Source organism: Perna viridis, chromosome 14, assembly GCF_037379345.1.
Source record: "Perna viridis isolate PV_CMFRI_1.1 ecotype Kerala chromosome 14, ASM3737934v1, whole genome shotgun sequence".
Classification (NCBI taxonomy): domain Eukaryota; kingdom Metazoa; phylum Mollusca; class Bivalvia; order Mytilida; family Mytilidae; genus Perna; species Perna viridis.
The window spans coordinates 4,874,266-4,901,999 of NC_142458.1; the positions used below are offsets into that span (position 1 = coordinate 4,874,266).

At 32.4% G+C, this 27,734-nt stretch overlaps 2 protein-coding genes across 3 annotated transcripts in view; both read left to right on the forward strand.

Annotated features, from left to right (window-relative positions):
* Positions 1 to 27,734, forward strand: part of LOC148597859 (trafficking protein particle complex subunit 9-like) — a 37,735-nt gene that overhangs the window by 3,431 nt on the left and 6,570 nt on the right. Inside the window, exons 3-20 of one of the 2 annotated variants that reach the window (XM_088560186.1) lie at positions 266 to 411; positions 1,119 to 1,253; positions 1,538 to 1,665; positions 2,912 to 2,980; positions 12,235 to 12,306; positions 12,618 to 12,816; positions 13,344 to 13,437; positions 14,470 to 14,646; positions 15,339 to 15,478; positions 17,051 to 17,136; positions 18,464 to 18,590; positions 19,344 to 19,554; positions 20,504 to 20,592; positions 21,088 to 21,275; positions 22,314 to 22,456; positions 23,688 to 23,798; positions 25,688 to 25,832; positions 26,511 to 26,604. In XM_088560186.1, the coding sequence (XP_088416312.1) occupies positions 266 to 411; positions 1,119 to 1,253; positions 1,538 to 1,665; positions 2,912 to 2,980; positions 12,235 to 12,306; positions 12,618 to 12,816; positions 13,344 to 13,437; positions 14,470 to 14,646; positions 15,339 to 15,478; positions 17,051 to 17,136; positions 18,464 to 18,590; positions 19,344 to 19,554; positions 20,504 to 20,592; positions 21,088 to 21,275; positions 22,314 to 22,456; positions 23,688 to 23,798; positions 25,688 to 25,832; positions 26,511 to 26,604 (2,354 nt within the window). Of the gene's footprint in view, positions 1 to 265; positions 412 to 1,118; positions 1,254 to 1,537; positions 1,666 to 2,911; positions 2,981 to 12,234; positions 12,307 to 12,617; positions 12,817 to 13,343; positions 13,438 to 14,469; positions 14,647 to 15,338; positions 15,479 to 17,050; positions 17,137 to 18,463; positions 18,591 to 19,343; positions 19,555 to 20,503; positions 20,593 to 21,087; positions 21,276 to 22,313; positions 22,457 to 23,031; positions 23,653 to 23,687; positions 23,799 to 25,687; positions 25,833 to 26,510; positions 26,605 to 27,734 lie in introns of those variants that run through there. The other variant, XM_088560187.1, reaches the window with a different exon arrangement.
* LOC148597860 (uncharacterized) lies at positions 6,850 to 8,775 on the forward strand. Its single transcript, XM_088560188.1, has one exon. The coding sequence runs from the start codon at positions 6,852 to 6,854 to the stop codon at positions 8,688 to 8,690; it is 1,839 nt and encodes a 612-aa protein (XP_088416314.1). The 5' UTR covers positions 6,850 to 6,851; the 3' UTR covers positions 8,691 to 8,775.

The following is a 27,734-nucleotide window of genomic DNA, read 5'->3' on the forward strand; positions in this document are numbered from 1 at the left end:
AATAATCTTGTTTCCTGCTACCAGCAAAGATAAATAGGGGAGGTAGGTAGGGAAATTATTTTATTTTCAAAATCACTTTACATTGAGTCAGTGGGGAAACAATCTATATATTTTAACAGTTCATGAGCTAAAATGGTCATAAAATGTTTAGGTAGTAACAGGAAACAGACATTTTTTGGTCTTACAGTAGTTCGTAATTTGAACAAAAAAAAAAAACAGTGTTTCATGTTTTACCTGTACATGTATTTCTAATGTTTTATTACAGATCTTTTCGTAAAAAATGTCAAGGTCGGTTACGTAAACATTTAGCAGACCTCTGTCTCCAGGCAGGTATATCTGGGGAAGCAATTCTTCACTATGAAACAGCTATAGATATCCTGAAATCTGTCAATGATTGGTTGTGGATTGGGGGTAAGGCCAAACAGAATATATATATGTTTCTGCTTTTATTGACTAAATAAATTTTGATATTTTACAGTACTTCTGTATGAAACATGTCTTTTATTTTAAACAGTGAAAATTGATACCCACAGATAACTGACAGAATCCATCAAAATTAGCAACTAAGAAAATTAATCAGTGCTGTGTTCTAGGATTTTTTAGAAATTGAGGTTTCCTTGGGAAAAAATCCATATAAAATCAACTTTCCCACAGTCAATGACTGCTTTCCTAACAAAACAAATCCTTACAGCATGTGAAGTTTTCAACTTGCCACTGGAAAGTGTAACTAAGTACCTAACTTTCCCTGACCCAAATTTCAATTGCCCCAGAAAATTGGAAATAGGAGTCCTAGAACATTGTAGTGTTTGGTTATTTTTTTTCTAAATTGTAATATGAATGGTTTTCATTTATTGGTTAGAATATTATATATAAACAAACTTTGGATCGGTTTACCCAGTAACATACACCATTTCATGGTTTATTCGACTTCAACCAACCCAAAGATCCAATATTTTAACCAACAATTAAATATTCTTGAATTTAAGATTTATATAAATCTTTTCTAATAAGAATGATATGAACATTGATCATTTTTTGTTGTCCACTTACATGAAAAATGGAATAATTGTGAAAATATCACCATAAATGTATTCTTTGTCTACTTTTACCTATTTCAGCTTGTTATGAAGGTCTGTGTTGTGCATCCGTAATTTTGGTCACACCAAGGCCAAAAAGTCCAACGTTGAGACGTGTTGAGTCAATGACTGTAAAACCTGGTTCTTCTATGAATAAGGACAGCAAATTAAGGGCAGGTAAGATTCATGGCCTGAGAACCAAAAAGTTAACTTTGAATGCCTGTGATTCTAGTATTTGGAGCATAAATGGTACCCTTGTTTTTGAGATTATGTTATATCACATGACAAATGAATGCCAAATATTAGTTGGATGAATTTATTGATTAAATTTTTTAAAATTTTTGACATAGGATTAATGGACGTATCCTCTATTTTCCAACTCAAATAACTTCCTCTTGGACGACTTTTTTTCATATTTTTTCATATAGTCACTATTCTTAATTATGACATAATTTGTTCAGGTAGTTTAAAGCACAACCTGACAGCTGCAAATGGACTTCAGGAAGTGGTAGATCCAGTCGCTAAAACAGCACTGAATCCAGATGATATAATAGACAAGTATAGGGAATGCATACTTAATTACAGCAAGGTAGGACTTAGCAAAATCTATAAGGATCAAATGCTTGTATGTCCACCATTATAAGAATTTGAAAGAAATTTCATTTGGTAGAAATACTTAATGGGACAAATAGTATAATTCATTGAAACAAAGGATGCTACTATTCACTTTAACTCCACAAGAAAAAGAACATTTATGGTGAAGTTTGAGAAATGTATTAGCATATTACCTAAATCCAAAATACTAGATACATTCAGAGATCACTTAATGGTCCTCAGTAAGTGTAAATACACACCTTAATGTATACTATAAGCTGTGTAAGGCCCTACAATAAAAGTAATAAATCCTTGGAAAACAGAAAGATGACAGGGTTGACATGAGTGTTGTTGTGGCCCCTTTGAACAAGTTTTCAGGTTGGAGAAGGTGTAAGCCTGAATCCTTTTCAAAACAACCTTTCAGCCTTTTGTTTAAATAAACCAAATGCTGAAAGTAGTATTCTTATCATCACATTTTATATTTTGTCAAATATTGATAGTACATTATATTTGGACAAACAATGTATTCTAATTTTGAAAAAAAATTATATTATGGTCATAATATAGAAAATTTTGTTGACATGTATATCTAAGTTTTTATGTTAAAATCTAACAAAAGCAAATGTAAATCATTTTTGGGCTTATCCATGTTATAACAGATGCTTTTTATCTCTCAATGTATCCATTTGTCTTCGGTCAACTTGAAAATGCTTGAAACAATTTATTAGCTTCACTCAACAAGTGGATGGTATATCCAGAATTACCTTGTTTGTACATCATCTGCCCTTTCATCATTCCATCCGTCCATCTACCTGTCCAAATTTTCAAATGTTTAGTGTGTGGCTTCATATAGATAAGAAATATGATGTAAGCAATTTTGGTTGCTCTCTGATATCAATTTGTGCAAGTGATGGTGATGCATATCACAACAATGTGTGCAACTTCATATTTTGTTGGGAGTTTCTAGTAAAGCAGAGGACGCTTACCCTACCGGTACACCTGGTTCATGTTCCCAGTTTTTAGTGGAGTTTCGAGTTGTTTTTGTTACTTTGTATATATGATTTTAGTTACTTTGTGTTCTTTGTTGTGTATGTCTGTTTTCCATGTCTGGTCTTTGTCCCTGGATTACATTCTTTAGATTACCGCTATAGCCTTGGTTCCCTTGACTGTTCTCTCATTGAAAAAGTGCTTTCATTCCTATCACTAATTTTCCTTCATGAATATTTGGTTGTATTTTTTAGTACAAACCTGCATCAGTTATAGAACTGGAAGCGTGTCTGAAAGCTTGCAGGTTCCTGATACAGCAACGAGTAAGTACAAAAATAAATTGCTTTTTCATTTTTGTATTTTTTTTTCTAAGGTAGCTGATAGAGTCGAACCTCGTTAAGTTGAAGTCGAAGGGACCATGCAAAAATGTTTGAGTTATCCAAGGTTTGAGTAATCCAAGGTCGAGGATAAACTGGAATTACTAGTAGTTTGGTCTATGATTGTTTCTGTATTTACAGCATTTGATGTGCTTGTACATGTACATGTACTTCACTTTGCACGGTACTTCGTAATGCCATGCGTTTCATATCGGAAGATATTTTTTTGTATGTTTTTGTTACCGTGTTTGAAATACTGAATGGCACCAAGTGTTTTTTTTATATTTTTTTCTATATCAAAAACGTCATAGTTCATAACATGCTGCTTTGTTTGATTCACACTCAGGAGTATCGTCAAACAATGTGCTCTACAATATTAAGATAAAATTTCAAATTCATTAGCAAAACAAATGTAGTCTTTGAAATACCTGTACTATTGTGTGTTTGATGTTTCATTAAGTAGTAAGATACCATTCCAATTCAGCTGTATTTAAAAAAAAAGAATTCAAAATATCAAAATATCCGATATCACTGTTAGTGTAAATTCCAACGTGTTATTAATAATTTAAAAATTTGTTTCTTTTAAAAATGTGCAATTTTTAATTAATTAAATAAACAGATCAAACTATAAAGAGTGTCAACAAATTAATTTTAAAAGCCACGATAATTGTTGTTAAAACACACTTCGGGCATGGTTTACAATAAAGCAATCAGTTTTCTGACTATTTGTTGACTTTTGAGACATCAGGGTTAAGTCACCTCGAAGTCCTATTGAGTGGACTGATTGATTACCTTGAGTTATTCAAGGTTTCGATTCATTCGAGTTCGAGTTCGAGTCATCCGAGGTAAAATTGTATTGGAGTAAGGGGAGTTTTGCTGGGACTTTGTAATTAGTTTGAGTTATCCGACATTTCAACTAATCCGAGTTTGACAAATCGAGGTTCGACTGTAGATTCTTCTATACATCCAACCAAGACTTTACATTTAATGTTTTAAGTAAGAGGAATTTACATGTGATCCATAAAAATGTTGGAATAATTGTTCGTTAGCTTAATCATACTACCATCAATCGGTAAAGATGAAGAGCATTCATTTATATTTAATTTAAATGTCTTAATTAAGTGTAAGTATTTGTAAGAGTCAGGCAAAATGGGAAGAATCAGAAACATTCATATCAAAACCCCACTGATCTGACAATAAAATATCACTCAAGGATGCTTTCTCTATTTGAAAATATTATTATTTGATCTCTGCATCACTGGATTTGCTAAAAATTTGTTCAATAGAATTTTAGAAAAATGAGGTTTCTGACAGAGTTATCTTCCCTTGAAATGTTCATTTTCAGTGCATTTCAAAGAAATTGGTCCAGCATGATATGGAAAATCTTGTCTGTTTTCCTTGATTTTCATGGTGCAAATAGTCCATTTACACTATCAAAATGATGGTTTTTTTCCCATACTATGTTTCACCTACTGCCTGATTCTTACAAAGGCTGACACTTAATTAATAGTTTTTATGCTTTTAATAGTGGTTACTATTTTTTTTGTTGATAAAATAGTTTCTCTGAAATTATTTATGAGAAACAGAGTACAAATAAAAAAAAGGAGAAAAGAATTGATTTTCTCCTTTTTAGAATTTATTGAATGGCCCCTTTAGATAATTTGGATGCAGGTTTATCTGAAAAGGGTGTTCCATTTGTTAGAGAGTAGGTCTTGGATGACAGCTATTAGTGTGTTTATTTTGTTTGTATGTTTGTTTACATGTGGTGAATAAGAACTCACAATAATCAAAGTCTGTGATAAACATTTTATAAACCATTTTGACTTCTGTTACTCAACTAATATTTTACATATTATATTAATGGACTTTGCTTCTCAAGGTAAATAAACAGTCCTGTATAGATATATAGAATAAAATCACACTAATATATTGTGATAAAGGGAGATAATTTGGAGCATTTCCTAATCCCTTCTTAAGATTTACAACACATTACCAGATTTTGATGTTTACTAATTAACACCTCCTGTCTACCTGATTTACCTGTAATTAACCTGGACTCTTTGATGTTGGCTTGGGTCATGTGCCTCTGTTTTCTGAGTGATTTGATGGGCTTTTTTATTGTAGATTTTGAATGTGAAGTGATAAAATTGAAACTGATAAATATATATTTTTTAAAGATAAATCTAACTTTATCTGTTTTATCTTTGATTTGGTATTATATGTAATTAATATATATGTTCTCTTTTTGCATTTAATCTTGAATTATATATCTTAATCATGAAAAGACATTGAACTGTCAGGAAAATTTCCTTAGAAAATTAAGTAAGTTGAAAAGTCACTGAAATACATTTTTTGTTCGGATAGATTTTTTTTTCTACTTCAATATAACAATTTTCCATAATTTAACAAAATAAAATAATAATCATTTTTTGTGTGCAAATGCGGATCAAGAGGGAAATTTGGTCTAAGCATCCCTTAAAAAAATTGTTTTTTTTTTCTAAGTTATATTTTTTCACATTACACAATGTACAATACTAAAAAAACAATAAAGTTTGGTAAATAATCAAGCAAAGTCTTTATAAAATGCATATTTTTTTCACTCTTTTCTGGTGGAAAAAATGGGAAACCGATTTTGGGACCTTTTGCTGGTTATGTCTATCTTTTCTTTCACAACTGACTTAAGCCATGTTAAGTTTATTCTCAAATAGCTACTGAACTTTACAAATTATGTATACTAGCTGAACAAAATTATAGCTGAAATATGCCAGCAAAATGAATAGCATTTCCATAATATTTTTTTTCTATTTTACACCAATGTTAAATGTACAGATTTTTTTAAACATAAGCACCATTTATTAACTTGTATTTCCTTTATATTTAGCAAGCTTTTTCTTATTTTCTTTGCCTGTACATTTTCTATTCTACAAGCAGGATACAAAAACAGGATATTACATAAAAATGAATAAAATTAATCATAAGCATTTATTTGAGATAATCTGCAAATGGAACTTTTCACTCATCTACTGAGTATTACAACAATTGTTCAAACTTCTCGGTACCTTACTATTTGCATTTTACCATATTAATCTTAAAATATCTTTTTTTGCAGCTTGGGATGGATAAGGATAATGTTCAACAATCTCTTCTTATAACAATGATAAACTCCATCGAGTAATGGTTTTATTTTTTAAGCTTGTAGGCAGAGACTGCTCATTTTTAGAGCTAATGATCCCTATTCCATTATCTGTCCATTATGTTGTTTTGATATTGAGACTGAGAAACATATGTTATTCAATTGTCCTATCAATTAATACCTTTGCTGGTTACTGATTACCTGTTTATTTAATAATTATCTCCATACCTGTGCATTACACCTGGTTAAAACTTGTAGGTAAACATCAAACAGATTAACTAATTAACTTTTAACAGGTAGCTGTTTTGATAAGAGCCTCATCATACCAGATAAAGAAATGTAAAAATCTGTTTAAGGAAAGGCTTTGCATTGAGATCCAAACTCATCTGCTAATTTTTATCAAAACAAAATCTGGCTACAATGATAATTAGGGGTGCCACTGTTTATTCAGTAGAGCAACTCTTCTTTGAGGCGTGTTTGTTGAGAAGTCACAGGATTTAAAACCTGTGAAACTTTGAATGTTAGTCAGTTTTAAAAAGTATTTCTACAAGTTAACATTACACATAGCAGTGCACTATTAACAGTTCGGTCAGCATTTTAAAAGTGAAAGTAGGCCTGCTCCAGATTCAAAGTGAAAGTAGTATATAGAACATTTGTATGTTATGATTCAAGTCTGTTGGTGAAATGGATTACAGGACATTTACTACTCCTTACAACAGACACTATGGTGCAGTGCAGCAGACATCGCCATATTTATATGATGGATTGGCATCTACTCCAGAAAGAGCTGGTTTCCTATCTCCATCAACCTTGCTACAAGCAGTCAGTACCACTGGGACCAGTCCCGTATTTCCTGGTTTTTCTTCACCCCTTGGTTATTCTCCTACTTACTTGTCCCCTCTACATCAGCAACGACCTTTAGACTTGAGCAACAGTGTAGAGAAGCTGAGACCAAATCGTGTTGCAACCGTCTCATCACCAAATGACAGTTTGTACCTTCAGAGGCTGAAAAGCAACCCAATGTTTCAAGATTTACAGAGTTTACTAGTGCAAGAGTGTCTTCACATGCAGATTCCTACAAATTTGATCAACACAACATGGAATTCTACTCCACTGAAAGGTCCAAAAGTTGTTGACAATGGAGCTACTGTGTTTTCACTACATTTAAAACTGCAGGAAAGACTGTTATCTGTACGTAATGATCAGGCTTTAGCCTCAAGGGCATTAGAGCTTGAGTCAAATTACAGTTGTGAAGTTGGAAAGATTGAGGTGTCACGTTACCAAGGACTCTGCTCTGCAGGACTCTCTGACATTGCACGACAATCAGTGAATTCAAAATGTGATAAAATGCGTCTGTGTTTGATTAAAGAAGTTCATGCTGAAGTTGACAAATTTGAGAAAAGACATGAAGCAAATGATTCTGGCCTTGTGACTGTCAGTCCATCTAGTAGTTGTTCAAGTAATCGTGGATCTGACAGGGGAACACCAGAAATTCCAAGTCATGATTCCGGGATATTATCAGATGAGAGCTTGCCAGAATTTCCTAGTAATAATGAGAAAGTCAAAAATATAAACCAAAACTGTGACTCAAAAAATGATGATTCAAATTCTGTTGTGAGATTTTTGGATTTTGAAAACCAAGCATTAAAGGAAAAGAATGGATTATCTCATAAAGGTTTGGATTTTTCTGGATATTTTAAAAACAATGACTTATTTAAGCCACCTGTTCATGAGCAAGATGTTAAAACCAGCAGCAGCATTGGTTTGAATAATCAGACTGTTCAGGAAGATTATATACCTACAAGACAGGAAGCTGAAGGGGAACAAGAAAGGGGCACAACTCTCAGTGATGTTTCAAATTTAGAAAATGTGCCAAATACAGATAAAGACATTGACAATGAACAAGTAACAGGTAGAAATTGTGAGTCTAAAACAAGACTTTTGACACCTAAAGCAACTTTTGTTCTTAGTTCATGGTATGATAGTCACATTCGATATCCTTACCCCTCAGATCTAGAGGTTAAGCAGTTGTCTGAGGAATGTGGATTAAGTGAAAAACAAGTGAAAAAGTGGATGGCAAATAAGCGTGTTCGTTGTTTCAATACCCTGTCAATCTCAGGAAATCAGCATCCTATCAAATTAAAATATAAAGGAAAACGCAAGCAGTTTCCGAACGAAAATCGGCCATGTCAGCAACAAATATCGAATCAGGCTCGTGACATATTGAATCAGTGGTATGAGGAACATTTGTGTAACCCATATCCTTCAGAGGAAGAAAAAGACGAGCTTGCAGAAAATTGCGGAATCTCTGCTTCTCAAGTGAGGTCATGGTTTGCTAACAAACGAAGCCGGGCAAATAACACTCGTAAACAAATACCAAACTACTTCATTGAGAAGTTCCCAGAGTATACTCCTCATGTGCATATGATAAGTGTTCAAAGAGAGCATGCTCGGAAGAAAGTTAAAAAACAGCATGAATCACACATGCAGTTCTTTTATCAGAACAATCTTTATTATGCATAAAAAAACTTTTTTTGCCGCATTTTTAGTGCTAAATTGTATATAATTTTTGAAGAGAAAGTAAGAAAAACATTGATGTGTGTAAATACATTTTTTTCTGCAGGTTATTGCAGTGAATAATATGTTAAAATGCATAACCTACTGTCTTGTTATATATATATATATAAGTCTGAAAGTATTGGTGCCTTAATTCATTTTATGATTTTATTTACAGGTTGAATATCTCGTTATGATATTAAATATTGCATTAGAAGATTGTTTTTATTTGGTCAAGTAAAAAGTTAAAAATGTGCAGCAAGAATATGAACAGTAGGGAAAAAAGGTTTTCTTAATCACTTTTCTATACAAAAAACAACAAAATTGTGGAAAATACTTTTTTCAAACATCTTCTCCACTGAAACTGCTTGACCAATAGGAATGGTTGTTCCTAAGGTTATCCTGCACAAACTGATTATTTAAAATTTTTGAAATGTTAAAAAACATGACCACTGTTACTAAAAATAGAACATAGGGGTCAAATTACAAAAATTTTTACCTGAAAAAAAAAAATCAATGGAATCACCATCCTTTGTTGGCAATATCATACCTATGTTTTTGTTATTCACTTCGCTGTTAAAAGGACAACTAGAAACCAAAAAACAACGTAAAAAACAAAAACTTGTACATGTATAAGGATTGTACATGTACAATGTATAATTATGTAGGTTATGAAGAGGGCCACACCCTAATGTACAAAACATATTTGGTTCATCAGCTTTAAAAGATGATAGTGAAATTTTCATTTATTGAACAGTTGAGAGATACAATTAAGTTGCTAAAAAGTGCAGACTTCAGTCCCTTTCAAAAAATCTAAGAACACATAGTCATTTGTGACAGTCAAGGGAAACACTTTTTCAAGTTTTCTGGTATATCATGTATATTTCAGCAGTTGTATTTGAGCAGTTGAAATGCATTGACTATCTATTGATTTACATGGTATCTATCTTTACTGATTGTTTATCTTTTGAAAGTCATTATTTTGATATCTCAAACATTTTGTTGTTTTAAAGTTGCCAGGATGTCAGTTGCTTCAAGCCAAAATTGTTATTTTTTTTTGTTAGACTGAGAAAGTTCTGTTATTCATGAATACCAATTTTCGTGGATTAAAGAAGAAGCACAAGTTAATGGATTCTTGAATTCGTGGTTTTCAGTATACATATCAATGTAAATCTCTTTTTTGTTGGGAACTAATTTTGTGGTTTGGCCCACCCACAAAATTAGTTCCCCACAAACAATAGTTCTATAACCTTGGTTCCCTTGTTTACTCTTCCACAGTAGTACTTGATTATACCCCCACTCAAAGAGTGGACGATATTATGGAATCACCCTGTCCATCTGTCATACCCTCCCTTTGTCATTCTGTCTGTCTGTTCATTCGAATCTTGTCACAATTATCTTAATTGGCTCCAAATGGATGGATTGATTTCAAATTTATTGTTTTGCTTCATATAGATGGTACATAAGTTGTGATTGATTTTGGTTGCTGTAGGAGTTTGAGTATAATATGTATAATGCCTTGCAAGACAATGCATGCAATTACGTGATTAAACTTGAAAATATTACATGTTGCAACAAAACAAGCACTGAAGAAGTTTGAAAACCAACATTTGTAAAGATATACTGACATTATAAACAAAGCTTAGCATTTATGATATAGCTGAAGTAAGAAAAGTAACTTTCTGTCTAAAAACCAGGCAGGGGGTAATTCATGAAGATAATCAATGAAACTGTCCAAATACATTTATTAGGGCCTTCTTATATTCATTTCTCTGAAAGTACTTTTGTTTTTGGGGTACTAATTTTCATGGTTTTCGTTGGTAAGCAAAACCACAAAATTTAGTTCCCATTGAAAAGGAGATAGCCATTGATGTGTATACTAAAAGCATCATTACCATGAATTCAAGAATCCACGAACTTGTGTGTCTTCCCTTATCCACAAATATTGGTATCCATGAATTACAGTACATTTCACAGTATTGTGAAATATTTTTTTGACTGTTTATAGTGTAAATATTTTGGCAGGAAATTTTCCCATACTTTTCTGTGGTAGAATGTAACCAAATTTTAGGTGTTAATATCTCCAGTGGGCAACTTTCATTTGCATTTTATTTTCAAATACAGTTTCAATGAGGCCTACTGAAGGATTTTCAATAAAAAAATATCTGGGATTATGAAATACATTAATTTTTAATCATAAGATTCTGTCTGGTTTTAAGGCAGAGCTGTACTTAAAAAGAATCAATTTATGCTGTGTGTGATCTATAAGAAACACTGTAGTAGACCTTGAAACATAGGATGCATGTCCTGTAGTATGTGAAAATGGATGTATAAGAATTATACAAATCCACGAAACAAGAAAACAGAAACAAAAAACAAAGAAATATTCAAAGCCTTAAAAACTATAAATGCTTCTCAATGAAAAGTTAAGGACTCAGCCCCCTCTCAAGTCAAATATGTATTTGAGAAATGCTCAATGCAACCACTGAAAACAAAACTAAGAACAAAAGAAAAGAAGTTCCCTCATCATAATGACATTGAAAAGTAGGAATATTGGAATATTTGTAAAGTGTAAACTCATATTTGTGTGCAAATTAGTGTTAGACAATGATTTATGAAAGAAACCATGCATTTAGGAAACATGCAGTATTTTGTCAGGGGGATGCTGTTGTGGTCTGTGTTCTTTATTATTAGCTGTTTAATGGCAGTCTAGTTGCATGTGTTTACCTGAAGTTTTCCATTGATCTGGCTGTAGTAAACATTATCTCAAACATTTGAAGTCTCTTTCTCCATAAAGGAGAAACAGTGATATCTTGTTAGCTTGAAAAAGTACTGTGAAAGATTCTTTCTCAAAGTTCAAAATTCACAGTTAACAATTTTTTTAAAAAATTTTGACAGCTGTTGAGAATGGCAATTAGCTTGGGGAATGAAATTGTTACTTTTGCCACTTGAACCAATTTCGGGGATACAATTCTCAATATTTTTTTTACTAAGATTCCAGGCCAGAAATAAGGCCAAATTTTTTTTGCCATCCTGAAAAGTCTTTCATCAATGACATAATTGATGAGTGCTAGAAAAAGCAATGCTTGTATTTGTGTTTCAGGATGCCAATTCTATTTTATTCCATAGTATAAGTGGAATGAGTCTTTATAAATGCTTACTAAAATTATTTCTTGGATGTCAAACCCTCTTTTAAGGGCGATTAATATATTTCTATTTTTTATTGTCATACTAGCATATTATACAAGAAAACAACTATTGTTTTTTTCCTGTCTATCTGTCTGTCTGTTGATCATGTTCTTGTAAGTGCAACTCCTTTGAAATTACTGCACCAAATTTTATGAAACTTTGTAGGTAGTTATAATTAGGACACAATGTATAGTTGTGCATATTACCAGGAATTTATGATCCCTGAAGTTTGTGGGGTTATGTGTCTTTAAACTTTAGAACAGGGAAGAGTAGGAGAGACTACAATAAAAAAAAACTTTTAATTTCTTTTGCTTCTTTTCAGAACCCTCTGCAGGCTGCTGATTTTCTACAGAATGTGGTCTATATCAACATACTCTCCACTGATGAAGATAAGGTAAGGTCTAGACTTTTAACCTTGAGGCTAAAAAATAATATGCATGATTCCTGCTACCGTACCTACCATTCTTGTGCAGAGATATTATTAAACCTTTATGAATTCCCCTTAAAATTAAATTGCACAAATTTGGTCTGTAAATGATTTAGTATGAGGATTTGAATTAAATGAAAGTGTCGTTTACTTGAAATATGCGTGAAAAATGTCAGATTTAAAGGTTTTTTTAGGGACAGAATAAATCTGTTATGATGAGAGCTTAAGTTACAAATGAAAACAAAATTTACCTTGTTTTTTTTTGTCTTTTTATATAGATCAACAGATACTGTACATTGTCAGAGTTGTACACGCAGCTTGGGTTTCATCGGAAAGCTGCATTTTTCCGACGGATAGCAGCCATGCAGTGTGTCACTCCTCAGAACCCACGACCAAACTGGCATCAATGTTATTATCTAATGATGCAGTCACTGGAGGGATATAAGCTTTGTTTTAATGTCAATGACATTCCTAAAGGTATAACTTAGTTTCAGTGTCAATGTCATTCCTGTAGGTGTAAGTTAGTTTCAGTGTCATTGTCATTCCTAAAGGTGTAACTTAGTTTCAGTGTCAGTGTCATTCCTAAAGGTACAATTTTGTTTCAATGTTGTGTTATTGCCATTTGTAAAAGTAACAAATGGGGAAAAATATTTATAAAACACTTCTTTATTTTCAGTCTAAACAAACTGAGTGATAAATTACTAAAATATGCATTTATACAAGGAAATATTTAATATATTTCACTTTCTGAAAGCTTTTCAAAGTTGCTAAACCTCTTAAACCTGAATATGATAATGTATAGCTAAATTAAACTATGAAAAATAAACTCCTTGATATGAATAATTCAATAAAATATAGCACTTATCTTATTGAAATTGCCAATTTAATTAATGATTTTTTCTCATAGTATATGTACCTACTTAATAATGACCAATCTTACTATACAGGGTTCAGAATAATATTATTTATTATAACTTTTTTGATTTTCCTGTTTTTTTTTTTAGTATCTACTTATGGATGGCCGATCTTACAGTACAGGGTCCTTAATGAGATTATTTACTCAGCTAAAAGGATGGGTAATCTCCCTTTAGCTGTCAGGTAAGTGTATCGTTCTAACATGGTGGGTTAAAATGGTTTTACTCTTGGCAGACCTGATTTTCTTTTGCTTTTTTAAATTCTAAATTTATGATTCTATCTTACTGTATGTTTTCTTCTTATTATGGCACTTTCCGTCTTTTTTTTTTTTCGGTTGGCTCTATAAAACCAGGTCTGTATGATTGATAATGCTTGAATTTTTGAAGTCTAATGAGGGAAAAGTGCATTGTTGAAAGTCTGGGGAATGAGGATGATACTCGTGATACTAGGATCAAATAAGTAGACATTTTTTATCCTTCCAAAAACTCTGTGGTAGTAGATAAGAAAAAATTGTATTGTTCATGAGATCACATTGAAGATAAAATGATAAAAGTATCTAATAAGCATTTGTTTCTTAGTTTAATGATAATATATTGTATGCAAATGATAGTGAATAACTGCTTTCTTAGAATTTTACCTGTTAAATTTTAATTGAATTGATCTTACAGGTAAAAATGAGTGATACATGAATAAAATTCATCAATTTTTCTTCAATGTCATCTGAAAAAATATCTGGATTAAGGGTATCAGTTTCTGTGGTCAGTTATTAGTTGTTTTAATCTTGGATTCCATGAGAATATCATTATTTTAAATGAATACATTTACATGTGCCTTACCATGAGATTTCAAAATAGCACCCTGGAAAAATAGTTCTTTCACAGTACATGTAAGGAGTATGCTACCAAATTTGCTCTCTCATTAACTAATTTTGAGTTAATGGGATACAAAGTGATCCATGAAAGCGGAACTTTTTACTTTAACAATTGAATTCAAAATGTTGTGCAATATTGTATCAAAATCTAAGTCCCAAGTGAATAGTGTTCAATTGGCTGGTTGTATCATGATACGCTCTGCAATACTTTTTATTGGGATTGTAAAAAGATAAAAAGACATGTTTTACTCCCTTTTCATTAAAATGGCCCGGAAAACAAGAAGTTAACTTAGAAAGGCCTTATATAGTTACATGCTGATCAATAATGCCTGTGATTTTTACAGACATTCCACCTTCCTGCTACAGACTCTACATAAGTACTTGTCACCAGCTGAGAAGGCAGAAATAGTTACATCATTGGAGTCTCTAACGTCAAGGTGTGAGGGTACTACGCAGGCTCTGGCCTTAGAAAATGGGTTAATACTCCCTCCGCTGGCTTTAACTGCTATACCTTATGTGAGGTAAGTTGTACAGAGGTAGAAACTGTTAAATCAATCAAGTCTCTAATGTCAAAGTATGAGAGAAGTTGTAGGAAGGCACAAATAGTAACACCATAAGTTATTTTTCTTTCACTGTTTGGTTCAAGAGAACTACACAGGATGTATGGCATTAGCACAGAACAAAGTTGTACTCCCTTCTTGAGCTTCTAGTGTCACATATGATCTACCAACAGCACTGATGCTAGAGTCTCTGATGTAAAGGTGTGAGGGAACTATGCAGGCTCTGTCCCACTGAATGCTTTACCCTTTTGTAAGGCAAGTTTTATGAAGGCAGTAATTTAAAAAAAATTACATTATTTAAAGTATCAATAAATATTCAAAAATGGTATAAAGGGCAAGAATATGGACAGTAGTCCCTCCAATACAATGTAAATTAACTACTGTAAATGTACTGATTTTGGCGGATTCTGTCAAATGAATAAATTTGCGGGTATCAATTTTCGCGGATTGAATGATAGGCATTATAAAGTGTTAAAAATCAATTTTGGGGTTACAGTTTTTCCCTCTGTTCTGTCCACTGAGGTAATAGTGAAAAATAGTACACAGGGAAAATTGAAATGTTTACAATATTTTGAATATTATTAAGGTACTTGTAAAGTTATGGGGTAAATAAGCTTTAATGCTGGCCAAATTACTATATATCTCATTTTCAGGTCATTTAGACTGATACCACCAGCACCTCACCTGGAGCCAGTCAAGATTGCCACAAAATCTTCGACTGATGACAACCTATTTATATACACACCTTTGTCGATTGGTGCCAGCAGCTCACCTGAAAAATCCAGTAAAACTGGTAAGTATTGAAAAAAATGCAGTTGATTTTTTAATGTGTTGGAAGAGGGGGGATTTTCTATCTTAATTTTAATGTGTTGGTGGTATCCCTTAAGATCCTTGATATTCTGCCCCCACGATGCACTTTTCATGGTGTTATAATACCAAAAACAAAGTTGGACGGTTTATAGGAATCAAAAGAATAGTTACTTTGTGGCTGTGCTGAAAGTAACGAAATTCCCATATTGTATTGTTTTGCAGAACCTGAATAGACAAAACACAAGTTTGTCTAAACCTCTCTTTAAGTACCAGTCCTTATAAAATTCAGATACACCTAAGAGTAGAGGTGATATAAGGTGTTGAAAAACTCACTGAACACATAATACTTTTTTGGACTACATATGCTGTTTTTTTATGTTACAATAGTCCTTTTTGTATTTTGATCTGCATTTAAAAAAAAAAACATTCATTTAATCAAAACTTATCAAGTTGGTAACTCCTGCAAAGTGTCATTCTATGTTTTTTTTATATCATGCAGCAACCAAAGGACAAATTAAAACTGGTTATGTAAAGTTTTTTTGAATTTGGCGGATTTTTGACATGTAAGAATCACTTCCTTTCTGAGTTTTTAATAACTGCTACTTGAGTACAGCTCTGCACATGTTTATAATAAAACCAGGCAGAAGCTTATGATAAGTGATTCATGTATTTCTTGATTCCAGATATTTTTTATTGGAAATCCTTCAGTAGGCTTCATAGAAACTGTATTGGACAATAAGAACCTAAATGAAAGTTGGTCACTGGAGAAATATCAGACAGGAGGTGATTCATGCATGTCAAAAACCCACTGAATTCAGTTGCCTTTCTTGTTCAGAAACAGTTACCGATCACACCACCAGTCTTAGTTGTTCATTTGTTTGTTGTGCTTTTTAGATAAAAATTATATAGATTGTACATGAAATTGGCACTTTGCAAAAGTTATCACTCTTGATTTGGTTCCATTAGGTTGATTTTAGTTCGAGATAAATGTAAGATTTTCTCAAAAGTACAGATCTGAACATGGAAAGAACAAGTTAAGTAAAACTATAGCATATGTAGATTAAAAAAGCATTGTTTGTTTGGTTGGTTTTTCTTCACCATGAATCACTTTAATATTGGCACTGTCTGAATTTGATATGGACAGACACTTATTACTTAAAATTTGGTTGTGTTCTACTATAGAAAAGTAGGGGAACATTTTCTGCCACAATTTTTGCACTATGACCAGTTAAAATTATTTCAAGACATATTTCAAGGTGCCAAGGCAGGAAATGATCACAGTAAAAGTTGTTTTTAGGATGTAACAGCTGTATGTGGACAGTTTCTTTAATTATCTTTGGATATGATAACCGATAATCATCCCCTGCCTGGTTTTTAAACACCCATCTTAAATGTAAATAAATCTTTGTAAACTAAGCACCTGTCTAATTCTTCAGTTGATTAAGAAAGGTTTCCATGTACTCCCAACTTTATTCTTGTTATCATATGTTACCATGGTTACAGCATGCAAAATATTCTAGCTAACAGTTTGATTTATATTCGTTTTCATTTTTAGGTTTCCGATGGGTTGCTAAAGATCTTTGTGAAGTTCATTTACTGGTAGTGAATCCCATGCCGGAGGAACTTAAAATTGCTCAAATTGTAAGTTTTTTTTCATGTTCCTTATTTTTAGCTCACCTGATCCAAAGGTTCATTTGAGCTTATGCTGTCACTTTTGGTCCATTGTTTCACATTTTTCTCAACTTCATGAACATCTCTTAACCAATGTTAACCAAACTTTGTAGAAATGATGTATGGAAGAGCTTCTACTAAAGATATACTTTTGATTCCATTTGATATATCAAGATGTTGCTAGAGACTATCTGAGCTTCTGATCGGCCAATTTTCAATGAAAAAAATCCTCTGAAACTGTTTTGAAACTTGATAGGGTTGATGACCTCAATGTGGCTCAGGTGGCTTAATTGATGACATGAAAGATGTAAGTACTGGAACCTCATTAACTGATAAACTATTTGTTTATATTATCAAATTATATGACATCATGATTTCAATGCCTCCAGGTGAGCAATTAGCAGACATGATTTTTTTTTCTGCTGTTAAGGGGAATTCGGCTATTTCAAATCCGGATTTTACTAGTAGAATTCCTTTTTTTACTGTATATTTTCTTCCAATTTTGCCAATTTCCACTTTGTTTGTTGACCTTGAAAAATCATCCCCATTTAAGACCCTTTAGGCCACCTAGTAACCTTTTAATTGTGGTTTCTTTTTAATAATTTTTTTTTCATGTTCACTAACCATGGTTACTAAGCCAATCTACAACTTACAATATGACAACTACTTCCTTAAAGGTGGGTCCTATTACATTGGTGAATAAATCAAGATCATTTTTGTGTTTCAATGCTTTATATGCATAATGACAGTACTAAATATTGACTGAGTTATATAGAGTCACTGAATTTGAATTTAATTTAAGCAACTACAGTCAAATTTATCTTAAGTGACCTTTCAATGAAGAGAAAAATCATGGTCATATAAAACAGGTGGTCTTTGTATACAAGTGAATTCTACATATGATACACTTCATAAATACACTATTGTCAACCAAAATTTTAATTTTTCCACTCATTACAGTGGAGTTACGTTACTCATGTCCGGGTAAAAACTGGGGTAAAATTGCTTCATTTCAATAGTTTTTAATATTTTTTTTCTGTCCTTTTCCTGAAATGTTATTAAACTGCTTAGATTTCCCTGGGTATAAAGACAGGGAAGTTAATTACAGACAATATTTGAAATGGTGACTCCACTGTGGAGAGTGGAGACACCATGACTTCTCTCAAAATATCTCCACTGTGGAGAGTGGAGAAATTAAAAAATGTGTTGACAGTAGTGAATATTTTATCAAATTCATTAAAGAGGTTTAGTTGCTCAATGTTTTATAAGTATGACAGAAAAGTTGTTTTTATTTTAGGGTTTGCTTGTAGAGGGTGTGGAATTAGAAATTTACCCTAACAATCCTGTGATTCCTGCTGAGTCAGCACCTTATCTAGTCAAAATCATGTGTAGACCTAAAACTTCTGGTGAACTTTGTATTCAAGGTAAGTATGCCGAGTCAGCACATTATCTAGTCAAAATCATGTGTAGACCTAAAACTTCTGGTGAACTTTGTATTCAAGGTAAGTATGCCGAGTCAGCACATTATCTAGTCAAAATCATGTGTAGACCTAAAACTTCTGGTGAACTTTGTATTCAAGGTGAATTTGCTGAATCAGCACTTTATCTAGTCAAAAGGAGAAGTGGTAATAAAGGATCTCATTTGCCTTAAATACCACTGAGAATTAATCCAAAAGTGTTGAAGGATTTAATTGTGAAATTGGAGACTTATGTTGATTGCTAATGAGAAAACATAAAGACTTCTGAAAATTCTTGCATTAAAAGGACAGTAAAATTGCTTGAAGTTTACCCAAATTAACATATTCTTTCAATTTTTGACTTTTTGGTCATTTTCTGGTCCAAGTTATGGTAAGAAAATGGTGTCCACATCCAAGAAACATCTTAAATTCATTATAACATAGTTTGTCATATATAAATTTGTTTCTTGGATGTGGACATAGTTTTATTTACAATTCTCAGTAAAATGGTGTAAAATTGTGACACCATCATGACATCATCACAATGAACTAATGTCACAAAACATTCATTTCATTAATATCTATATATTTTACTATGTTATAAACAATTTTTTTGTCATTACAACGGAGTTGATATTTTTAGGCAATATTCATAGCCTAATGGCCCCTACATCATCTGAGTTATAATCCTTAGTATAGTTCTTTTTTTTTAATTTCTAGGTTACAATACATTGGTGTATGGTGTCAATAGTAACTGTAGACTGAAGGACATTCCTCACTTGACAGACACCCAATCAATTGTTGATATCATTCCATCATTACCCACAGTTCAAGTCAAATCATCCTTTCCTCAGTCAGCCATGTTTACATCAGAAACAGATGGTGCCAATGTTGTGACAACTGCCTCTGCTTCTTTGTATGCTGGTCAGAGGTGAGGTTACAGAAATGCTACAGAAGTTACATTTTTTATACCCTGCCACGCAAAGTGGTGAGGTATATTGTGATACCTAGAAAAGTTATGTGTCTGTCTGTCTGTCTGTCTTTCTTTCCGTCCATCTCCTGATGGTTTCCAGATTATAATTATTGAATGGATCAATGATTATTTTTTTTAAACTCAAAGTTGTTAAGAACCATGAAACACAGATAACTAGAGAATAGATCAATGATTTTTTTTTGCACAGTTTTTAAAAACCGTAAAATACAGGTTATGTTAAATTTTAAAGTTTTCTAGTGAAGCCATTTTTAATATTTTGCAATCCCCCAATTTTCACCATTACATGCAGGGTATCACTCAATATTCCATTAATGTCCTGTTTTTTGATAGGGCAAACAAACTTAAAACCTGAAGCCATTTATTGTCCCATTTTGACATGCTCTGTGCTTCTGTCCAATTGTCACACTTTGTAAGTGACCTCATGCCTACATTTCTAAATGCACTAGGATTTTGACCAAATATTCACCATCTTTTATTTCCACAAGTTGAATAAATGCTCCAAAACAGAATTACGTTAATTATAAATACAGATTTGTTTGGTATTATATACATGTTATTCACCTATTCTATGCCGCTGATTGAAAATGCACAGGACATGTATTAGGCGGTGAATTAATTTCTGTTAGAGTTTTCCTGCCATTTTACTTTTCAAGTTTTCTACCGATTTCTTGGAAGAAATCAATTCTCCTTCAGTCTATTCTTGATTTAAATTATTTCTTCACTCTTTATGATAAAATTGTGCTTTTAACAGGCTTGCTAAAGCTCACATGTGTTGATCTCTTTAGTTGAGAAATAATTTAAACCACTCATCACTAAAGGAGAATCTACATGTATGTGTATATTATATATGTTTACTAACAATTATTTCTACTTTTCTTTACTACAGTGATGAGTGTATGATATCTATACATAACACCAGTATACAGTCAGTAGATATGGTCAGTGTTAGTCTGGGATGTAAATATGAAGAAAACAGTAAGTTTGCTATAAAGATATGGATGGTTACTTTATCATTCTCCTCCAAACAAATCACCAAGTTTGTCTGTCTGCCTGTCTGTTTGTCTGTGAACAAATGTAGTGAGTGCAAATCAAGACTCATTGGATTTTGATAACATTTTATTGGAGGATTAATATGTATGTAGATATAATTGTTTTCAGAATCCTGCAGGTACTTGATTTGTATGCCAATATCTTGTAAGCACAACTTTATGCTTTCTTTTTGATCTATAAATATATGTTTCCATCTGTTTTACAGCATCCTTTTTCAGCACAGAATGTGCAGGGAATTTTATTTTAGATATTAAATAAAGATTGCATCTGCCATTGTCACTGTCAACATTAATGATATCTTAAGAAAAAAATTGATAACCAGCTTATTATTGTTATAGTTTAAAGTCCTTGATTTTCTTGTTTTCACAGTGGTTGCTCTTGTTATGATGATCTGTAATAATCTATATGATGTTTTTACAGACTATTTCTCCAAGATATTTAATTGGTGTACGGAAAACATTAACTCACAGCTGCCGATCCAACCTTCGAAGAAGATGTGTTTTAGTATGTGTGTGTCTGGACATTCTGACTTCATCTCATCTTCCTCACAGCTTGTCTCCTCAGAGGAGATAACTTCTCCTGTAAAACAGGGTTCTGTTCAGCCTAAGGTACAGTAGGGTTCATTCATTGGTTCATGGTAGACATCTTCAAAGAAAATACACATATATTTGAATCTTTCCAATGTACCATGAAGCCATATTTGGCAGAATGTTGATCTTGATCATAAATGCTTCCTTTTTATTTCTTTGTTTTCTAATATCTCAATTGTAAAGTGTAAGTTTTTGTAAGAATCAGGCAAAGTGGGAAAAATCAGAAACGTGCATGTGAAAACTCCACTGGTCTGACAATATAATTTTATTCAAGTATGCTTTGTCAATTAGAAAAGAGCAATATTTGATCTCTGCATTACTGGATTTGCTCAGAAATTTTTCAATAGAATGTTAGAAAAATGAGGTTTTTGATAGAAATATATGTCCTTGAAATGTTCATTTTTAATGCATTTCAATAAAATTATAAATCAGTTCACCAAATTGATATGGGTCTTGTCTTTATTTCATGATTCTGATGATGTAAATATTCAAATTAAACTTTCAAAATGGTGTTTTTTTTACCATGTTTCATCCACTGCCTGATTCTTACTGGTACTGAAGTATAAGTGCCAAAGATGGAGACAATCATCATTATCATATCACATGTTTTACATGCTTTTGGTCAGCTGTTTATTACAAATCTCAAGAATGAATGATAATTCATAGCAAAATGGTTAGCAATGCAACACACTACTTTGTAATGGGTCCTGAATTCAAAGAAGTATGCATGAATTTGTTCAAATCACACTTGCTTTTTATATGCTCTTCACACAGCAAGCAGAAACCAGGCTTTGTATATTGTTTATCAAAACTTTGCAAGGTTGAAACATCCATTCCCTCTTTATATTTTTTTAAGTGTTCAGACCTTTTAAGGTTACTGAAATCACATTTTAGACTATTGTTTTTATTTATGCTCTTCACAAAGCAACCCAGAACCAGGCTTTTGGTCTCAAAACCTTGGTAGGTCCGAAACACAAGAAATGTTCATTTCTTCTTAAGTGTGCCGACTTCCGAAGGTTGCTGAAAATTATAATATATTGTTTTTTTTTTTCACAGTCATTAGACACTACCCTCCAGATCCAGTACAGTGGGAGTGAAGGCTTAGAAGCAGGATACTGCCGGAGATGTGCAATAGCATTTAATGTAGATATATTACCTTCTGTGATGTTCGTCAGCTGGGACGTCCTGCCAGCAGAAAGGTAGGACTGTGTGAATTGTAGAATAATTAATAAAAGTCAATAGATAGTCAAACAGTATCTTTAAATATAAAAATCCCTGATAAATACAAAATTTCCCTAAACAACTGGAGCTTATATTCCCAAAGGTCTTACATAAAGCATACCAAGCCAGGACCATTTGGGTCCAACTTTCCTGCTTTCCCCTTGATATTGCTAATTGTTACATGCAATTTCCTCTTTGATAATTCGTTTTGGGTATTGCCACAATAATCAGAGATATTTAAAGAATCACATACTCTCTTTTTTTAATACTACTTGTATAATAGTGGCACAACTTCGTTTTATATTTACAGTACTTGAATGGATCCATGCAAGAAAAATTGCGATCGGTCATCGATCACCGGTCAGTTTCCGATCAGTCATCGATCCATCCAACCGATCCATTAAACCGTTAATTGCATCACGTGACCACATTACTGTCAATATATTTTACGGTTCCCGGTGTTTTCTATGTCAATTTTACAAATATTTTCATAATGCAATAAATTTAAACAGCAATTTATACTTTTATTTTACATTTGTTTTATTTTTAACAGATCATCTGTCATTTTTCATAACAAAGCTGCGATCAGATTGGTCACTGGTCAACGGTTATTGATCCGTCAGTGATCAATCAGTCAACGGTCATCAGTCTGTCAAACCATTGCATGGGTCGGTTCAAGGACTGTACTTACCATTTAGGAGCACATGGTCAATGGTTATAGATCCGTCAGCATTCAGTCAGTCAACGGTCATCGGTCTGTCAAACCATTGCGCGGATTGGTTCAAGGACTGTAGCAAATAACTTGAGCCTTGATGATTATATGCTCTGTTTCTCGCTTGAATATAGCTGAAATATTGCTGCTCGGGCGTTAAACCCCAACAAACAAACAAACAAAAAATAACTTAGGCTTTGATTATTATATGTTCTGTCCTGTCTTCCCAGTTATTCTTCTACATAATTTTTTTTTCAAATTGTGTCAATAGCTTGATTTACTATATATACATAAAATTGTACATTATGCTACATCTTGTAATGTTGGAAGAGGATGTACATAGGCAGAGCCTGTTATCCGATCTCTTTGTTTATTCAATAAAATATTTGAACTTGAAATTTGGATATTGCCTAGATTTAATCAGTTTGGTAATTTTGTGAGTAAAGTTCATGATTTTATGAAATGGCTGACTATGAAATGTTTCTTCTTTCTTTCAGTCCTGATCATTGTGTGTTGGTATTTGACATAAAGAATGTGTGTGGACATCAGTTAGAGCTTCAGTATACTGCTGATCAAAGTATTATTATAGAACCAGAGGAAGTCAGAAGGTTAATGTATTGTTTATCTGATTAATTATTTGACAGATCAATGACTGATTGATTATGTTTATAGGAAGATTAATTACTGATTGGTGACTGCTAATTGGTGGATCAATGACTGTTACTTTACAGAGTAATGACTTATTTGGTGTCTGTTTATTGACAGATCAATAACTGATTGGTGACAGTTAATTGAAAGATCAATGACTGATTTGTGACTGTTAATTGACAGGTTAATGACTGAAATATGACAAGGTATTTGACAGATCAAGGACTGATTGATGACAGTGAATTGAAAGATCAATGACTTATTGACGACAGTTAATTGACAGATCAATGATTGATTGATGACTATTAATTGACAGAATAATGACAGATTTATGATAGTTAATTGACAGATCAGTGACTGATTTATGACAGCTAATTGACAGATCAGTGACTGATTTTTGACAGCTAATTGACAGATCAATGACTGATTTTTGACAGTTAATTGATAGATCAATGAATGATTTTTGACTGAAATATGAAGTTGTTTCACTCTTAAATGGCTGATTGCTGGTGACCAGGTAATGAGATATAACCAAATGTATTTATGAATAACCATCATTTAATTTTGATGTAAGGATATTTTCTATTATAAATAAGCAACATAACGACAGTTGACTTAAGTAGTTGAATTCAAAGGAATAACAGGATTATATTGCTACAAGATTAAAGTCATCACTACAGAAGTTTTATGGTCGTCACCATGAAGTCATGGATCGTTATGGTGTATCCATCTGCACCATGAAAACTGATTTATTCAACGGGTCATAGTTTTCCTTTCCTCATTTGTCTACCCTGGACTTAACTTTTTATGAGCAACACATTGGGTGTTTCTAGAAAAGCAGAGGACGCTTACCCTACTGGTGCACCTGGTCCATGCTCCCAGTTTTTACTGGAGTCCGAGTTGCTGATTTACTTTTGTTACTTTGTATGTATGATTTTAGTTACTTTATGTTCTTTGTTGTGTATGTCTGTTTTCCATGTCTGGTCTTTGTCCCTGGATTACATTCTTTGGATTACTGTTATTACCTTGTTTCCCTGAATTACTCTTCTATTACTATCAATATGGATGTCAACAATACATTGGGGTGTCAACACCTAACTGGTACTCTGTAGAAAAGGTTAATGAGTAACTAATACTGGATGATTGTGCAAACAAATAACAACTTCTGAGTACAAAAAGTGTTCAATATTTAGAATTTAACCTAATTTTAATACTCTGCCAGTGACAAGGTATTATGTGATAGCCTTCAAAAAGTTAAATGTTATTGGTCTGTCTGTCCCCCCATGGTTTCTAAATGATTACACCAGAAGATATTTAAGGATCTTACACAGCCAAATGTGCCACATATGATAATCATATAGTGCTCGTTTCATATGATAATCATGTGGTAATCATATGAACATCATATGATATCTAACATATGATAGTCATATGATTATCATATGAGAATCATATGTTAATTTTGGCTTGAAAACATATGACAGTCGTATGTTTGTGAAAAACATATGATTATCATATGATAATCATGCGATTATCATATGTTAAGTGAATCATATGATTATCATATGGTGCTCGATTTATATGATAATCATATGGTGCAAACCATATGATTCTCATGTGTGGCACATTTGCCTGTGTATGTAATATTCAAACTTCATATAGTTATTGAGTATTATAAAATACAGATCAGTTTTTAATTTCAGTTTGATAAGATTACTAAACAAAAAAATGAGGCCATTTTAAGCTGTTCTACCCTAAAAAATTGTTTGCAACATGGTTGGTATCAAGTCCCATTAGATGCCCTATTTTTTTTCTCCATTTGGTAACTTTTATCTTCTTTTTTTAACAGAGTTGCAGTACAGGTAGAAAGATGTATATTCCCATCAGAACCAGAACCTAATTATGACTTGAAGAATACAGTTATCAAACATTTAGGGCTACCAGACCATTATAGTCAGTTCTTATCTAGCTTTGTAGATATACGGTGGAATATTGTATCCTTTTTCTACATTATTATTTTGAAATAGGTTTGATTTGTTCACCAAGAGGTTTTTATTACATTTTGACAAATTGTCTCCCTTGATTAATTTTGACGGGTCGTTCTTCTGTTTTTCATTCTTTTTCCATTTGAGAGGTATAGGTCTTAAAATATGTTGAATTTCATAGCTTTTAATTGACTGCTCTTTGTATATTTTGTTACATACTTGCAGACATATTTGCAGAAATACATATTTATTTTAATATACAGATTTTATTTTTTTTCCTTAGTGAATGTTTCTGCTCCAGATTGTCTTCTTTAACCTTTGAAAAATGTTTACCTATTTGCCTTCTTCAGTTTTTTTTTCTCCAGCTATATCTTTTCAGTTTCCTCTCCAGCTACACAATATCTTTAAATTGGTGCTTTCAGTTTCTTCTCCAGCTACACATTTTTCGCAGTTTCTTCTCCAGCTACACAACATTTTTCACAGTTTCCTCTCCAGCTTCACAACATTTTTCAATTGGTGTTTATTCCGGTGTTATAGTGTTGTGACCTCACAGTGTCACGATGTCATAATGTCAAAAGTATTGTGATGTCCAAATAAATAACACTTGCAAATATTACCTATATGTGTAAGAGTTGTCAAAAGATATGTGAGAACATTTTTGACTGTTGTACCCTTAATCAATCCAAGTTTTCAGAGAAATGCCAAGGAAAGGCATCTATAGAGTATCTCAAATGGACCAAAGAGCAGCTAGAGCTTATTTCTGTGTCACAAGTATCTTGGGGTGAGTTATTTTTATTATATACTTTAAACAAACTTAATTTCATGGATGTCTTTTATTTTGTTTCATGATTTTAATTCAACTTAGTGGCTTTTTTAATTTCATAACTAATGCATTCTGCATATTGTGTTCACAATTTAGGAAATTATTCGTGGCGATATAAATAATTCTTAAATATTCTTATCTGTTGCTGTTGTACAATACAAGTTATTTGAAGTCAGTTTTTGTAATTCAGAAGCCATTTGTACTGATATTAAGGGCAAAGAATATTACCTGCAAAGTTGATGCACTAAATTTTTTTTTTAAAACTGTAAACTGCAAAAATCTGTTATTGCTGATGCAGAGCATGTATTATAGGAAGTCTCCCATAATCCAGTTGGATGAGACATCAGGGATAAACATAAGGAGCATTATCAACCAATTCAAATGTTATTTAGGTACAAATAGCTCCTTCTCTCACTGGCAAAGCCTAAAATCATATTGACTTTTTTTTTATATTTTCAGTGGTATAATGCTATGATGTATGTCATCATTACTTAACTTATTTCATTTCTGTGCAAAAACTTTAGATGTAGTCAACCAAATGTCATGAAATATTAATATATTGTTACTTGCTGCTAAAAGAAGATTGCTATTCAAAATGGCGTCACTAGGCCCTAGCATCCTGCAAAAAGGGGTAAATAGGTGTCTTATTAAAATTGATGTAGAAAGGTTATTTCTCATTCAGTTTTGACGACATTTCTTTTTAATTTGTTTCTGGTATAAAGTTTTGTGTTATGAATATTCAACAGATTTAAAATAGGATTTAGCATTTTTAGTCTGTATGGGGCCTAAGTGGGGCCACACTCTAAAAATCTACTATTTTATTTCTATTCAGATTAAAAAAATATTTTCTTCATTGGATTTCTCATGGAAATCCATACCAGCATTTGTTTTATTGGTATCAGAATAATTCTCACTGTTTTCTAGTAAAAAACAGTGAGAAAGGGACCCAAAAAAAAATCAATTTTTGGAAGGCTGTATTTTTAAAATTATTCATTTGGTCTTTATGAAATTTTATAACATGGTTTCAAGGATGGGGGTTATAATTTGAACGTTTTTTTGTAATTAAGGTCCAAAAATGGACTTGAAAC

What these genes read in the sequence shown, in the direction of transcription:
- LOC148597860 (XM_088560188.1), top strand. Translation starts at nt 6,852, where the DNA reads ATGGATTACAGGACATTTACTACTCCTTACAACAGACACTATGGTGCA.